The sequence below is a fragment of the Argentina silus genome (genome assembly GCF_951799395.1).
Source record: "Argentina silus genome assembly, chromosome: 18".
Lineage (NCBI taxonomy): Eukaryota > Metazoa > Chordata > Actinopteri > Argentiniformes > Argentinidae > Argentina > Argentina silus.
Window position 1 is genome coordinate 16,767,697 of NC_139672.1, and position 16,484 is coordinate 16,784,180.

Consider the following 16,484-nt stretch of genomic DNA (forward strand, 5'->3'; position numbering starts at 1 on the left):
TTTTCTGTCGTAAGTGGGCGGTCAAGGCCAAAGAGGTCAGAGGTCGGGAATTGGCAAGAAGAAGAAGAAGAGGGCGGCGATCGGATTGGACAATCAAACCAACCAATCAAACAAACCCCTCTCCTTTGGAGGAACAACAACAACGGCGACGAGGCAGGGTCCCTTCCACCTTGATTCAAGACGGAGCCAGGCAGAAGCCAACGATTCTGACCAGGCCGAAGCCAACGAGGGCAGTGTGCAGCAGGTGAAGTTACCCCATCCAGGCGCGGTTCTGGTTCAGGTGTTCTGCTGGTTTTAAGGAGGCGTCCTGGTGCCGGGTCCTTGTACTGGTCGGATGGATGGGTTCTCCTCTCCTCCTCCTCCTCCTCCTCCTGCGGGGCTGAGCGAGTCGCGTCTGGGAGTCGGTTCTTGCTGGAGAGCTCGGCCTGGTTCACTCCTCGGCATAAGCAGCCGCGTGCTGAGCCTGGCAGTAGTCCCCACTGCCCTTCAGAAACTCCATAAATGTGTGACCCAGAACACCACAGAACTGCTGCAGGAGACAAGACAGGGGAGGGGGGGAGGGTGGGTCAGTACCGCTGTAGGACTACACACAGTAGCGGTCCTCTGTGGCTCCGTTGGTAGAGCACGGCGCTAACAACGCTTAGGTGGTGGGTTTGATTCCCGCAGGGACCATATATACTGACATGTATGCACTCACTGCAATGCAAGTCGCTTTGGATAAAAGGGTCAGCTATATATATATATATATATATATATATATATATATATATATAATAGAAGATCTAGTAAAACGTCATAGAAAATCAGTGAGGTAAAAACGTGTTATGAAAAATGAGGTGGTCATTGCTGCTGCTGGGATACTCTCAGTAAAAGATGAACGAAACGTCATTGAAAATCTATGCGGTAAAGACGTGTTCTGGAAGAGGGGAAGTAGTCAATACAAGGTGTAGATACACACGGTCTGATCGCTGAATAAAATGGGTATAGATTAACATTGGACACGACTTCCTAGAGATAAGACAGGAGGTACGCCAGGTTTAGATACAAAGTTCTAAGGAGAAAATGGTTGAGTCACTTGAAAATCTACTTGAGGGTAAATTTAGCGGAATAATTATGGAAATCATATTATGGAAATCATTGTCTTGAGAGACAAGGAAGGAGAAGGCTTTGAGAAATAAGATCTAAACAGAGTAAGTTCGGGTACAACATAATTCAAAATCTGCTTGAGAAAAGATCAATGTCATGGAAATGCTTGTCTTCAGAGACAAGTGGGGAGTAGGCACAGGCTCCTCACATACGATGTCTAAAACCCCAATAAAAAAGGTAGGCCTTATATTGAAACTCTACTCGAGAATAACAGGTTATGGAGAGATTTGAATAATAGGCTCTCTCATCCAGTGCAAATGTGTTCGGACATGTTTGCCAATGTATGTAAAAGACGTCCCATTTCTGACATCTAGGTCACAATTTAACCATGCGGCGTCAACAACTCACTGGGCCTACATAATTATTGTGCTGTATGATTGAAAAAGAACAGCAATAACGTTGGCCTATATATGGAGGGCATGATTTACTGGGATTTCACTCTTTTTCCCCACCGGCCATGAGGGCTATAATTCCCCATGCAGGCATCGAAAATGTTTTTTTCTCTGGCTTGTGCTCCAAATACTGTCTAAGCTCTTGAAGTATGCATACTTAATCCGATATTTTTTCCGGCTGGAAAACAATGTTTTGTTCTGGATATTGGAACTACCATTACAATCCTCGGGAGAGAGAGAGAGAGAATCTAGCCAGTGATTCCAAACCGAGCGTTGTGTCCAGAAACACGAATCCCGAACAAATCAGAAATTTCCATCAAAATGGTGAAATTACATGATTTAATGTGGATTTCTAGAAAGTGTCCGTTGTGTGAGTGCGGACTGGGCGCCATCACCGGTACAGACGGGCCTACAGCCGCGGCACTTGTCAGGGTCTGCTGAGATGGAGAAACTGAAATGTTGTTCAATAGTGAGGCTTTTAGCGCCTCGTTAAAGTCGACGACTCTTAACCAACGTGAGGATTCACACGAAAACTGACGGCGAGGATGATGACAAGGTAGTGAGAAAAATGCGTCAATTTTATACAACGGTAAAATGTCGAAAAATGCATCTCAAAACCGCTTCACAAAGGCAACTCCACCACTTCCTTGCCGTATCAAATGTTTTTTTTTTCAAGTCACGGAGAAGCCACTCTAATCGTCCACACTCACATAACACGACGATAATCACGGTAAAAAAAATAATAATAACAACAACGTATCAATTTCACAAAGACCTCGAATCTTTTCTGCCGAAGAGGCCGTGATTTCACAATTGAACATTAAAGACCAGTTGGTAGAAATTACAACACACACGGCTGCAACATGACACAAAAGAGAAATGCGAAAATAGACACTTACTGGGATATGCTTACTCATTGAAGATTGTAGCTTAATCATACAGCCGGTCCCTAAAAAGAAGTACAAATATTAAATGGTTTTGCACCATACAGCCAAGGCAATTCCTCCGCTTGGAGTCGGCGTCTACTCGACTGGTACGACGCAAGGCAGCGCTGATCAGAGCCGACTTCTCCTGAAACCCCACCCTAGAAACACTCTCTGGACGCGTTCTCAGACGTCAACTTGCGTTGGCTGCTGCGCACAGTGTGCCAGATCTTCATGCATGAGAATGACACATTCACACCTGTTTGAAGAAAATATTTTTGCAGGAACAACCGAAGCATCACCAAACGCAAAAGCCAGCTGTGTGGGGGGGAAAAAACAAAAACAAACATGGTTTGTGGAAGCGAATGCATGATGCATATCAGGTGAAATATAGACCTATAGGCCTATTCAAAATGAGTGTTTTAAAGTGTTATTGATATGAGTAAACTATAGCTCTACTGTAAGGCCTGCTATATGGTGAATAATGTACAGTAATTTACTGTAAAGAAATGTAGTTGAAGAAACTTTACAGTGGTTTAGTTTAAGGTTTTGCCAACATGCGGCCATTGTTGAGGGCTGTTAGGTCAAGACAGGTCTGAGGACTTGGGTCGATGTTAGACAATGTAGCCTACACATCAGGGGAGGCTGGTGGAGGTAGTAATCGGAGGATGGGCTCAAGCTCAATGTAATACACGGAATGGAATGAGGAATGGTATTATTCCATGTATTACATTGAGCCCGTCCTCCAATTTCTACCTCCACTGCTCCACATTCATGATATGTGAAGCTTTGGGTGCAGACGTCTCTGTCCAAGGCCGGAGGAGAATGTCTACTATGAGCATCATCAACTGTATGAACATTTTAAAAAAAAGAAGAAGAATTAGGGATAACTGTTTAATTCTTATCCAATATGTTTCATCAGGACAGTTATTCCCTAACCTGCAAAAAAGAGAGTTATCCAACTGCAAACACAGTAGATGGAGTTAAAGCTTCCTCCGTGTGTGGCTACCCCGTCAGTATAGCTGGTGGTGTTTTTTCACGATTCTAGAAGGAACAGTATCTCACTAGATGTATCTTTCTAGAACCGCGTGAATGTCGTGGTGGGAAAGACAAACACAACTGCTGACCCGTGTGTTTTTGATTCTCCTGCAGCGAACCGGTTTGCATCGGCACAATAGGACGACATAGAACTGTCCAGGTCGGCGGCCAATGGGCTCGCAGCACAAGTGGCTTCAGCCTCTCCATCAGTTGTCAGTGGAAACCAGTTCACCAGCAGGAGTCCCAGCGGGTCTTCTGTGTGTGGGGGAGAGAGAGAAGCTTCCGAGGGATCATCATTGTACCAAATGTCTATAAAAGAATTGTGTCGAGCATAGCTCTGGTTTCAAATGAAGGCCGACAAATCTCAGATGAAAACTCACAATAGAGTGTAAAAGAGATGCATGACTCAGAGGATTTCAGTCTCAAGGTAACAGCGTCTTCCAGCTTCTTCTTGCTTTGTTGTTTATCTCTGTGATGTGTTTTAGCCTTGGGTTTATTTAGTTATTTAGTTATTTTCCTCCTCGTTTTCTCTTATAAAGGGTCACTGCATTTGTTCTCCTGTTGTTGTTTTTGTTGTTTTTATGTATTTGACACGATGCCACGTGCATTGTTGATCCAAGTGTTTATTTTCAACAGTAATCTGTTGTACTTACTGTTCTATACCTAACTCTCTCTCTCTCTCTCTCTCTCTCTCTCTCCATTCCTCTCTCCATCTCTCTCTCTCCATCCCTGTCTCCATCTCTCTCTCTCTCATCCCTCTCTCTACCCCCCCTCTCTCTTTCTCTCCCCCCCACCCCCCCATCTCTCTCTCTCTCTCTCTCCATCCCTCTCTCCATAACTCTTGCCATCTCTATCTCTTCCCCCCTCTTTCTCCCCCACCCCCCCCATCTCTTTCTCCCTCTCTCTCTCTCTCTCTCTCCCTCTCTCTCTCTCTCTCTCTCTCTCTCTCTCTCATGCATCTCATGTTCCCAGGAGAGCTCAGGCAGGACCAGGGACCAGGTCGACGGCAGCGGAGTGAGTCTGGGCAAGAAGAAAGGAGTGAAGGTGAGTGGGAAGTACTCCGCTCCGCCTACGGACTGGGACAGAGGGCCGGGCCCGTCCATAGTCCACAACTCCTACATCAACAACCCCCGACCCTCGGACATCGTCCCCACCATGATCTCCATCGGCACCCCCTCCCACAGGGTGTCCCCCGACAGGGACCCCCCCAGGGGGCACGAGGAAGGCCCCCCCAGGGTGGAGTGGACCAGGGAAGGCCCCAGCAGCAGCTACACCACCAGGCCCACCGCCAGCTCAGAGACGGGGGTCTCCAGGCAGACCATGGACGAGCTGAAGAGCATTCTGCGCGAGAGCTCGATGCTCAGTGGCGCCCCCAGGGGGAAGGAGGAGGGAGTGCGGCCTGGGAGCCCGTACACCTACCTCCATGGGCACGGGCCCTCCGGGACAGACGGCCGTCAGGATGAGGGCCTCAGCCAACACAAGCCCTTCAGCACCTTCAAGCCCAACACTGACGGGTCCAGGAGGGTGACCAGGTCCAGGGACAGCACCTCCCCGCAGCTCGGCTCCAGCATAGACTCCTCAACAGGATCATACAGGTCTCTACTCTATTCTACTCTACTCTACTCTACTCAATTCTACTCTACTCTATTCTACTCTACTCTACTCTACTCTACTCTACTCTACTGTACTCTACTCTACTCTACTCTATTTTATTATACATTCTGGATTATTGTTCAAATATTTTCTTGAAATGCGTCGAATTAGGTTGCAGAATGTAGCTGGATTACTCATTCATTTACTCTTTCATTCATTCGTTCATTCATTTATTCATTCATTCATTCAGGTCTGATGTGAATCCAAGCAGACTCTCTGGCGCCCGGTCCCCCACCTTCGAGAGCAGCTCCCACTGGGCCGAGACCTCGTCCTCTCAGACAGGTCAGTGTGGGCCAGCCTGGGGTCAAAAAGATGAGTACAACTCTTCAAAGTATTTGAGGTCCAGTTGATTTAAAGCACTTTGGGATTGTGACAGTACATTGGTTCCACACAATCAAATGTTTTTGTTTACATTTTGCGGTGCCTTGTGGCTTAGTTGGTAGAGCACGGCGCTACAACATTTAGGTTGTGGGTTCGATTCCCGCCGGGACCATATGTATTGAAACATTTATGCACTCATGCAATGTAAGTTGCTTTGGATAAAAGCGTCAGCTAAATGGCATGTATTATTATATTGTTGATATTTTACAATCCCCTCACAGAGTGATGGTGCTGCAGTTGCTTCTCTGTCTCCTTTCCCTCCTAGATAACAGTAAGGATCACATGGACTTCTCCGGGACCCAGGCCTTCAGCGTGGCCATGGCTCGTATCAAGCAGCAGGTCGGCAGGGAGAACATCAGCTTCGTGCGCTTCGAGGCCACAGACCTCCATGGGGTGTCCAGGTCTAAGACTGTGCCTGTCCGCTTCTTTAATGTAATCACCGCACACACACGCACACACACACACACACACACACACACACACACACACACACGCACACACACACACACACTCACAAAAGGGTTATGATAAGGGATCATTTCTCCTGACCTCGTAACCACTAAGAAATACACTGGGCCCTTGCTATACATTTTAACTATACTGCAGAGTTTTCCTGGTTAGGAAAAACTCCTGGCCCTATGATAGTAGTGTTTCTAGTATGTATACACAATGTCACATAATTATTTAATGGTTCAAATAGTTTAGTCACTTTTCGTGTCCTTTAGATGAGAATGGGTTTGTTTTTCTGTAGGAGAAAGCCGTCTACGGCGTGCCGATGCCCCGGAGTTACCTGGAGCTGACCCTTAACCTCAAGGGCAGCGAGGTCGACCACGGCAACAACCCCGCCAGCTTCAACAACGACGTCCTCCTCATCCCTGACCTCTCGACCTTTAGGCTCCTACCCTGGGCAGAGCAGACCGCCAGGGTCATCTGCGACCCCTGCACGGTCGCGGGAAACCCCCTACGCACCTCCCCCCGCATCATCGCCAAGCAGCTCCTGGGCCAGCTCCAAACCATGGGCTTTTCCTTCCACTCCTCCTTCACCTACGAGTGCTGCGTCCTGGGCACGCCCGACCGGGTCGGCCCCAAGACCCTCATGTTCCCGGCCACCACCCTCCTCAGCAACCACGACCAGCCCTTCTTCCAGCAGCTGGTGGACGGAATGTACAGCATGGGCGCTGACGTGGACAGCTTCGCCTCGGCCAGCGGGCCGGGCCAGATGGAGATCAACCTGCGGCCCGAGTTCGGCATCGCCGCGGCCGACGCCGCCTTCACCTTCCGCACGGGGATCAAGGAGATGGCGAGGAAGCACAGCTATGTGGCCAGCTTCTTCACGGACGACGGGCTCTACAACGCCGGCGTGCTCTCGCACAGCCTCTGGGACACCAACGGCAGGCGGAGCCTGTTCCACACCGGCGGCGGCGGGGGCGGGGGCGAGAGGGAGCTGTCGGAGATCGGCAGGAAGTGGCTGGCGGGGCTCCTCAGCCACTCGGCCGCCCTGAGCTGCCTGATGTCGCCCGGTGTCGGCTGCCGGAGTCACATCGCCGCCAGCGTCAAGGACCCCAAAAGCAACATGTACTACGCCACCTTCGGCTGCAACGACAACAGCAGCGCCTTCAACGTCAAGTGTCACGGCGGCCGGGAGACGCACATCGACAACAAGCTGGGCTCGGCCATGGCGAACCCCTACGTGGTGCTCGCCGCGACCGTGGCAGCGGGGCTGGACGGGATCAAACGGAACCTCGCTGCGGAGACAGGTTTGAGCCGAGTGAAATAGGATGTGGAATATGTCCGCTTAGTGTTAGTGCTGCTACCAAACGTGTTATGTGTTAATAAAGCTTTAGTGATACAAACACTGAGGGGTATATTTTAATAGTGTAAAAAAACAGTGTTTTACCATGATTTTCCCTCCTGTGATTTTCCCTACCATGATGTATTGCTCCCAGGGGAGGCTGCTGGAGGTAGAAATCGGAGGACAGGCTCATTGTAATGCATGGAATGGAATGAGGAATGGTATCAAACATGTGTGTTTGATGGATCCCATTCCCTATTCCCTTCCATGCATTACAAAGAGCTTCCGATTTCTACCTCCCCAAGCCTCCACTGATTGCTCCTGTGCAAAACTGGATAAACATTACACCCTCCTCTTCCTCCGCAGGTCTGAACAGAGCGTCGACCCAGCAGAAGCTGTTCGCCATCCCAGTGAAGCTGGACGACGCTCTGGTGGCCCTGGAGGAAGACCACGTTATCCGGGGAGCCCTGGGTGAGCCCTTCATCCAGTATTTCATCGCTATGAAGAGGTTCGAGATCGAGACCCAGGAACTGGACGAGGAAAGGAACAAGTGTCTGGAATATTTCATCTAAAGCTCAATAACAGTAATTAATTAATACCAATATGACTTAATATTACACGGTTAAAGAATTTGCTGCTGAGTAAAGGAATGGATTTCATAAGAACTTTGACGCTTGTTTGAAAATAAATGTTTTTATTTTATTTAATCTTTTTATACCATTTTTGTATTAATCAAACATTGCAACATTGCTGTACAGCATGACTTGTACATATGTGTGCAGAGCCCAAATGAAATAAAAAACAAAACAATGATTCCATTTCGTTAAATTGTATCACTATGTACAACAGTAGCAGACATCTTTGGCTTTGAGAGAGGATCACTCTGAACAAAACACACTAGAGTGAACGGCACACAGTACACAATGTAACCAACAGCACACAGACGTGCATCACATTCTCAACCTGTTACAGTAACATGGAAAACCGTATAAGGGTCGTCACATCATGGCGTCACACCGAATACTGACCTTGAAACGCGGCCTGTTAAACACTCTGCCGACACTTCAAATGGCAAAGTCCAGATGACATGATCTTCCCTCTACCCCTGTGTAATAACTATGTAATATACACGTCTAGTCACATTGTATGGTGATTGCACACAGTGTTCATGGACTAGAGTGGTTGGTGTTATTAGTGGAATAAGGTCACAGATGATAGTAAACCTCCTCAGTGTTTAATGCACAACTTAATGGCCATTTAAACATCTTTGCTTTTCCAAAATCAAGACACTTGATTTGATTTATATTACAATTCTTATCACAATAACATTAATCCCAAAACCATGACACAATAATAATAATAATAATTAAAAAATACAACAAAGAAATTCCCTACAGTCTTTACATTCGCAAAACAGTTACAATAGGGCCCCTCTCTGTCATAGAACAGTGTTGTCACCTTTATCAACACCTGACTCAACAGTTATTTTCAATTTTCCACACTATAACATACTATACCACATAGAATGAAGCAATGTATTGACCAGGGGAGGCTGGTGGGGGTAGAAATCAGAGGACGGGCTCATCGTAATGCATGGAAGGGAATGATGAATGGTATCAAACATGTGTGTCTGATACCATTCCTCATTCCATTCCATGCATTATAATGAGCCTGTCTTCTGTTTTCTACCTCCACCAGCCTCCCCTGGTGGACATGTGAAACACAGCTTCAGATTCACTTGTTCTTGCCAATTAAATTTCCCACTCGCTGCATGAACCGTCCTAGTTTATTCTCATTGGTTGGTTGAGTCTGAAACCTTGTGAAACTGTCAGTGGAAGTAATGGAAGATCGTCTTTGGGTAGTTCTAAAAGAGAGTCTGTTTTTGTCCGAGCTGTACGCATCCACGTTCACCCTTTCTGGTTTATCGACAGGCTTCTTTTCAGAGGAGAGGAAGGACTCGAATCGGCTGTACACTCGGGTCCGCCTGGGTTCCGGTATGTTTGACCCTTGCCCTTCCAGAGTGATTCTGGAACTGCAGAGTGAGTCCTGGTCTGCATCATGCCGGAACGTTCTAGTGCTCGGAGCTGACGGTTTAACTGTTGGAGTAGGAGCGATATACCTCTCCCTCTCTCTTTCGGTACTGAGTACGTTGTGTGAAATACTTGATGCTTGACCTAACGATGTCACGGGCCCCGCCACAGCCGGTGACGGTGTTCCAGAAGGCTCTGAGGTGACTCTCTGCTGAACTGAGATGTCGGCCGACACTACGCGCTGCGACGCCAAGGGAGTCGCCGATTTGACCGGGTCCTGCCTCTGCGGTGTCGGTTCCCTTTTGTATCCTGGTTTCATATCTTCTGTGTAAAAAACCGAGGAAGAAGATCTCGGTGTGTTTTGCACCTGCGGTGGTTTCTCCTCTTTGGGCTGTGTTTTCTGTTTGTCCGTGTTGAACAGGGAAGTCACTTTGGTTTTGAATGAACCCTGCCTCTGGAGTTGGCCTGTGTTCTCTTCCTCCTTCTCTTTGTCCACTGAACTGTCACCCTTCGGGTTGAATGATCTGGTCGACGACCTGAATGAATTCACCCTCTGGAACGGATTATCGTCCTTCTTCCGAAGCGACTCGGAGCTGGCGTCCAGTTGGTCAGTGGAGCCCACCTCCGGTATTCCGATCAACGACATCATCGTTCTAGAACTGTCGACGTTAAGGCAGACGGGTCTGAAGCTGGAGGGCTTCAGCAGCGGCTCCTTCAGCTTGATCCCCAGGTGAGTGGCGGACGCCGTCCTAGACAGGGGTTTCTGCCAGTCGTAGGCCTCCTGAGAGTACCGCCTCTCTGTCGGCATCTTGTTGATGTCATGGTGGGACACAGACCTGTGGCTGTCAGTGAGAGCAGTCGGCATCGACGTTTGGTCTCTCTCAGTCCCTCTCAGTGTGTATTTTACATTCTGTTGGCCTGTCGGGGTCGTAAGGTCATTGCCAGTTCTGCCGTGGCTCCGTGGTTCCACATTGGAGCTGCCGCGTTCCGAGCCGCGTTCCGAGCCGCGTTCTGAGTCGCGCCTCTGTTCCGTGTTCTGTGTTCCGTAGTCCGAGCCACGCCGCTGATTGGACATGCTGCGTTCCAGTTCCATCATACTCACGCTTTTATCCAGGGTCCTCGCGGCGGGCCTCACCGTGGCCCTGTCCAGACTAGAGTACACAGACCTGAGGCAATCCTGGCTCTGACCTGCTCTGAGGTGGCCGGCAGGGTGCCTGTAGTCCTGTAGTCCTGATCTGGTCTGGTTCTCAATCTCCTTCGTTTTAGCCGCGGTCAGACGCGACCGCAAGTCGGACAAGTCAGTTTGACTGCCGTGGACGGAGGTCAGGCGCTGCCTCATCTCAGTTAAACAGGTCTGACTCCCGCCGGTGGACAAGAGGCGCATTCGGCTGTCCGCCAAACTGCTCTGACTGCTGTGCGTGGACATCATGCGCAGTCTGCTCTCGGGTAAACCGCTTTGGCTGCCGCGCGGGGAGTTGATCGCGTTCTCAGCCATGGGGTTGGGTGACACAGGCCGCTCGTCGAGGCGGTTGTTGAAGATCAGCGATGACCTCATACGCGACGACGCCATCGGCTGCCTCGCGGCGTCGGGTTGGGTGGAATTCACGCTTTCCGACGACTCCCCGATCGACCTGTTGCTGTAGTTGAGGAAGGAGTCTATCTTCCACCGGTGGAGGGAGGTCTCAGAGCTGTAGGGAAGCAGACTTTGGTCGGTACCAAAGCGAGGCTTCTGCTTGTGGTGAAACTGATTCACTCTGTTTGCTAACATGTGGTCCCCCCCGTGTCCCCCAACATCCCCTCTCACAGTCCTCAGTTGCTGGGTAGAATTCATCCTCTGCAGCTCTCCAGCGTAGCTATGTCCTCTCGTCAGATTCCCAATCTCGGGACGGTGGGAGTGCTGCAGCCTCTCCTGAATGCTCAGGCCTCGGGTGATCTGTCGGCCATTGAACCTGTCCCTCTCGTCTTGGTACTGGCCCGTGGTGCTCCTCAGGCTGAGGAGCCGACTCCTGGGCTTCATGTGGAGCATGTCCAGGGAGAGCTGACTGGAATGGGTGCTGTTGGTCGTTGGGTTTTTCTGCAACTCTCTCTCCAGGGGAAGAGCTCGGGATCGGGCGAAGAGGCGGCGAAACTCCTCGTCGTACGAGCCCGCCAGCTGGCCGGTGATGACGAGGACCATGCTCAGGTTGATCTTCTCATAGGACCACATGTAGCTGGGAGAGAAGAGGGGAGGGGAGAAAAGTGTATTTATACAATTTACACAAAATTCAATTCATACAAATGTATACAAAATATATACGTTAATTGAAAGATATTATATATTTCATGCAATGTTTGCAGACCAAAGTGCTTTGCATGGTCACAAGTTTGAAAACAACAACAACAGCAACAACAACAACAACAACAACAGCAACAACAACAACAACAACAACAACAACAACACACCAATAAAAAACTAAAAGAAGGCATGCAGTGAAATCTATGTAGTTATGGAGGCGGTTTGGACCAGATTTGTGCTAGGCATACAGACTAGAGGCATGATCAGGTCAGTTAGACCAGGGGAGGCTGGCAGAGGTAGAAATCGGAGGACGGGCTCATTGTAGTGCTTGGGATTGAATCAGGAATGGTATCAGACAGGTGTGGACATGCGGACCGGGTTGGACATACCTGTACGTTCCGTAGAGCACTGTTTTACAGTCCACCAGTATGAACCTCTGTTCTAAAGATCCATGGAACTTTGCTCCAGACTGACACTGGTACTCCTGTCCTTGAACTGTCCGGACTCGCATGTTCTGTGTGTGTGTGTGTGTGTGTGTGTGAGAGAGAGAGGGTGAGAGGGAGGGGGGAGAGAGAGAGAGTTAAAATGACTCTACTATTACTTCTTAACGGTTGACCTTGTGGCGATGTGAATGCACACAATACAAGTACAGTCACGCCACACACACACACACACACACACACACACACACACACACACACACACACACACACACACACACTTACACACATGCAAGCACACACACACACACACACACACTACACTGCATTCTTATCCTAGACGAGATCAAACTTGTGACCATCATTCTTGCATACCATTATTAAAATGGAATTAAAATGTCAGAGAAATTCTTTTGAAATTGTCTGCCCTCTTTTCAACCTAAACAGCAAACACATTAAAGCATTCATTGAACACATTGCTGTTTGTGTGACTCTTAAGCACAGAGCAACAGGTTCTCTGAGGAAAGATGCTGCTGAACAGGAACAGCAAGTCTATATATCTCCTCTAATCCTCCACACACAGGAGAAGCTGCTGCAGGGGAAACAGGCTCGCAGTTAATGGCTGCTTCTCCACAAGGATGTGTGGGTGTGTCTGTGTAGAAAATGTCATCATTAATCCACTATGCATCTCCTGCCAAGAGTGGAAAGGTCATGCCACAGGTAAAATACAATTTGTTCTTAATAAACTATTTAGGAATGTGTACAAATGTTTGAGAGACATATACATATTCATGATGTGAGAAAAATATTTATTGTTTATTTGTTATATTTATTTATTTTTGTATCTTATGATTTCATCTAATGTTGTTTTGTATTTTTTTTTGTATTTTTTTTTATTTTTTTAAATATCCTTCTTTAACTTGTATTTGCTGTCTTATGATTTCATCATAATGTTGTTGTGTAGTTTATTTTAAATATCCTTCCTTACGTTCATGTGTTGGATATTTACTCCTGACTTCTCAGTCATGTTCAGGAAGCTTCTGAACTGATAGTCGTCCAGGAGGATGTAGACCACCACTCCTCTCGATGCCGCGTTCCCCAACTCCTTGAATATGTCCACATCCGTGAAGACGTCCATTGCTATGGCAATGACCTAAAAAATAAAAAGGGATAGTCGTGATTCCAGTTGTGTGAGCACAGGTTTATACATACATGGTGTTGTTTTGTTCCTTTGTTTTAAAACTGAAAAGTGTGTTGAGGAATAAACTTGACTTGATTTAAATTTGACTTTTGACTGTTGAAAGTAGAAGTCTCAGAAGGTCTCTATATGAAGAGGGGTGATCAAATATGAAAAGATAAACACTCTATAGTCTTTGTGTTCTTATGCATTGAGTATTTATGCTTGTCAAATATTGCATGCAGGAAATACCACAAATTCATAAATATGTATGATAATGTGGAATAATTGACTCAATTCCAGCGAGTGAACAAATAATGCTTAGGGTAATAACTATTGACATACATCTATAGGCCCTGTACAGTGTCTTTGCTTTAGGCTGTGAGTATTGAGGAGCAGCAACTGTTCTTGCTTAAACTAAAACTAACCTACCCTCCACACCCTTCTGTAGCCTTTGTAATCCCTGCTCTTACCTGCACAGGTAACAGGTAACAGGTATGTATCAGTGGAAACCTTTTGATTCAATAATCTGGGTAAGAAGTTACGACTTGCGTGGAGCTGACATTTAAAGAGGGCAGGTTGAGACAGGCTCAGGCGGTTCGTACGTATGTATGCCAGAGAGTCTGTGAGCGAACGTTGCTCTTTCAACAAATATCCATTATGGGAACTATGACCCACTATAATTAAGTGATTTTAGTGGACAGAAATATAACTTTCGCTCTTGCAGGGAGTTCCATCCCCATGTCCGTCTCGTGCCTGTCAACTGTTTCTCCAACTTGTTTGAGTTTCTAATCTGCCTCAGTAAAACATTCATGTCACAATGAAGCACCATGAAGCTATAACATAGACAGGGAGAGGGAGAGGGAGAGGGAGAGGGAGAGGGAGAGGGAGAGGGGGAGGGGGAGGGGGAGGGAGAGGGAAAGGGAGAGGGAGAGGGAGAGGGAGAGGGAGAGGGAGAGGGAGAGGGAAAGGGGGAGGGAGAGGGGGAGGGAGAGGGAGAGGGAGAGGGAGAGGGAGAGGGAAAGGGAGAGGGAGAGGGAGAGGGAGAGGGAAAGGGGGAGGGAGAGGGGGAGGGAGAGGGAAAGGGAGAGGGAGAGGGAGAGGGAAAGGGAGAGGGAGAGGGGGAGGGAGAGGGAGAGGGAGAGGGAAAGGGAGAGAGAGATGGGGAAAGGGAGAGGGAGAGGGAAAGGCAGAGGGAAAGGGAGAGAGAGATGGGGAAAGGGAGAGGGAGAGGGAAAGGGAGAGGGAGAGGGAGTGGGATAAAGAGAATGAACGACTGTTGTGTCTTTCCTTTACCTGCTGTGCCTCCTGTATTTGTTTACGTATCACCTCTTTAATGGTGGGGTTGTTGTGTCTGGGAGGGTGGAACAACATGCTAATGTTCGTCTCTGTGTTCTCGAGCGAGACTTCCGGCCATCCGAGGTCGAGATCCGGAACCTCCTCGTCCGACTCCGTGGGGAAGTATGTGGACTGACCGCTGTTCTTGCTTTCGTTGTTTTCTCCAACCTGACCTTTCACCTCTGAGTCATCCTCGGTTACAACCGGCAGCTCTGCATTCTCCAAGATGTAGGCGATCTCCTCTTCGGAGAGGAAGTCGCCGATCTTGTCAGCTTTGAGGTACTCCTGGTAGGAATCTCTGCCTCCGCTGATGAGGGCATAGATGGCGAGGCGGTAGGACTCCTTGTAGTGCGGCTGGATGTAGGTCCCCGAGTTCCCGTCATCTTTCAACGACGACAGGGCAGAGAGTTGGGAATCCATGGGTGCCGGTTCCTGGAGGGCCTCGGGGCTTAGTGGAGTAGCTGGTTTACCGTCTCACCTAAAACAATTCATTTTTATAGATATTATGTTATTATGTTAGCATTATGCTGTGTTCATCATCTCCATATTTGGGAATTGACACTGTGTTGTGGAACAAATTGGGTTACTCTTATGAACGAAAGATGAAAAGTATTGATTGACAATTAAAAGTAATTCACAAAGCAAATTGGTATGACATTGGAATCGATCAGTTATCTTTAGAATCAATCTATTGAAAAAGCTTCATGGGAAAATCAACAGTTTCAACCATTGCTTCAGACATGTTTTTCAAAGCAGGGTGGAACCAAGGCAGGATTGAGACACAAGGGCGTAAGACCCAGTTAAATGTTACAGCTCATGTTTCTAGAAAGGCGACTTACTTCATGTTCAACGACAGGCAAAATCCCTTAGGCTTGTACGATAAGCATCCCATTGATTGTGTTAAGACTGTCCTACATCCCGGTGATCACTGAAACACAGCCTGAGTCAGTCCCTCCCGGCAACTGTGTACCGCAGAGGTAAAGATTGAGTGAGCAGTAACTGATGGGTTGGGATTCAAACTGTCTATGCAGATGCATAACCTGCTTTTTCTTCTCCCCATTCGCTGTTGTAACAAGAAACGTTACATCACAGAGAGTTCCAACCTTCTAGAGTCCCGCCCACTCTGGAGTTCCAGTCGAGCGAGTATGTTGCTGCTTCGGTGACAGACAGGTAAGGGTGCTGTCTCAATAGTCTAAAGTGGCTTCCTTCCTTTCCTTTCCTTGACTCCTTTCCTTTACTGGATCTTCAAGGACAGGAGAGGAGAAAACAATGTGGGAGAAGCTTGTCTGGGGAATGTATTTGTACCTGTCCGGTTCTCTCACAACATGGCAGATCAAGGAAAGGAAAGGAGGAAAGGAGAGAAGGAGAGGAAGCCACTTTAGGGTATTGAGATACTCTCATACTATAGTCTCACCCCATCATGACTTAAAGGTCATACTTCACACCCATCTCCAAACAGAGGGAGTTATGTACACAGTGCCGTTGAAAAGTATTCAGACCCTTTCACTTTTTCACATTTTGTTGTGTCATAGACTCAATTTAAAACGGATTAAATTAAACAAATTCGCCATCAATCCATAGCAAAGGATCTGAATACTTATGTACATGAGGTATTTCTGTATTTCAATATTAATAAGTGTACTGACATTTCTAAAAACGTGTTTTCGCTTTGTCATTCTGGGGCATTGTGTGTGGATTGATGGCAAATTATTTTAATTTAATCCATTTTAAATTGAGTCTGTGACACAACAAAATGTGGAAAAAGTTGAAGGGGTCTGAATACTTCCTGAAGCCGCTGTATAAAAGAGAGAGAGAAAGAAGGATTGAGACGTGTAGTGATTCACCTCCTCGTATAAAAGAAAGACAACAAAGATGGAGAGAAGCGGTTGAAATGAAAAA

General features: G+C 47.6%; 3 protein-coding genes across 3 annotated transcripts; 1 reads left to right on the plus strand and 2 right to left on the minus strand.

The window, feature by feature from the left end:
• Positions 1–310: 310 nt before the first annotated feature.
• LOC310819372 (uncharacterized protein) lies at positions 311–2,637 on the minus strand. Its single transcript, XM_083690636.1, has 2 exons — positions 2,438–2,637; positions 311–529 (listed from the first exon to the last, which is right to left on the minus strand). The coding sequence occupies exons 1-2, from the start codon at positions 2,474–2,476 to the stop codon at positions 431–433; spliced, it is 138 nt and encodes a 45-aa protein (XP_083546762.1). The 5' UTR covers positions 2,477–2,637; the 3' UTR covers positions 311–430.
• Positions 2,638–2,644: 7 nt separating this feature from the next.
• Positions 2,645–7,897, plus strand: lgsn (lengsin, lens protein with glutamine synthetase domain; the record flags this gene model as incomplete). The annotated part of the gene is made up of 7 exons (XM_083690634.1): positions 2,645–2,844; positions 3,614–3,926; positions 4,472–5,094; positions 5,343–5,434; positions 5,799–5,965; positions 6,285–7,290; positions 7,692–7,897. The coding sequence occupies exons 2-7, from the start codon at positions 3,897–3,899 to the stop codon at positions 7,895–7,897; spliced, it is 2,124 nt and encodes a 707-aa protein (XP_083546760.1). The 5' UTR covers positions 2,645–2,844; positions 3,614–3,896.
• Positions 7,898–7,935: 38 nt separating this feature from the next.
• Positions 7,936–15,572, minus strand: LOC310819369 (uncharacterized protein). The gene is made up of 5 exons (XM_083690633.1): positions 15,425–15,572; positions 14,544–15,063; positions 13,059–13,223; positions 12,020–12,144; positions 7,936–11,565 (listed from the first exon to the last, which is right to left on the minus strand). Exons 2-5 carry the CDS (start codon positions 15,003–15,005, stop codon positions 9,060–9,062), a joined length of 3,258 nt encoding a protein of 1,085 aa, XP_083546759.1. The 5' UTR covers positions 15,006–15,063; positions 15,425–15,572; the 3' UTR covers positions 7,936–9,059.
• Positions 15,573–16,484: the final 912 nt, after the last annotated feature.

Coding starts and splice junctions, on each gene's coding strand:
- LOC310819372 (XM_083690636.1), bottom strand. CDS start 2,476: ATGATTAAGCTACAATCTTCAATGAGTAAGCATATCCCA. Junction 530..2,437: donor CAATGAGTAAGCATATCCCA/GTAAGTGTCTAT, acceptor TGTCTCCTGCAG/CAGTTCTGTGGTGTTCTGGG.
- LOC310819369 (XM_083690633.1), bottom strand. CDS start 15,005: ATGGATTCCCAACTCTCTGCCCTGTCGTCGTTGAAAGATGACGGGAAC. Junction 12,145..13,058: donor TAAATATCCAACACATGAAC/GTAAGGAAGGAT, acceptor ACACACACACAG/AACATGCGAGTCCGGACAGT. Junction 11,566..12,019: donor GTGCTCTACGGAACGTACAG/GTATGTCCAACC, acceptor CTTCTCTCCCAG/CTACATGTGGTCCTATGAGA.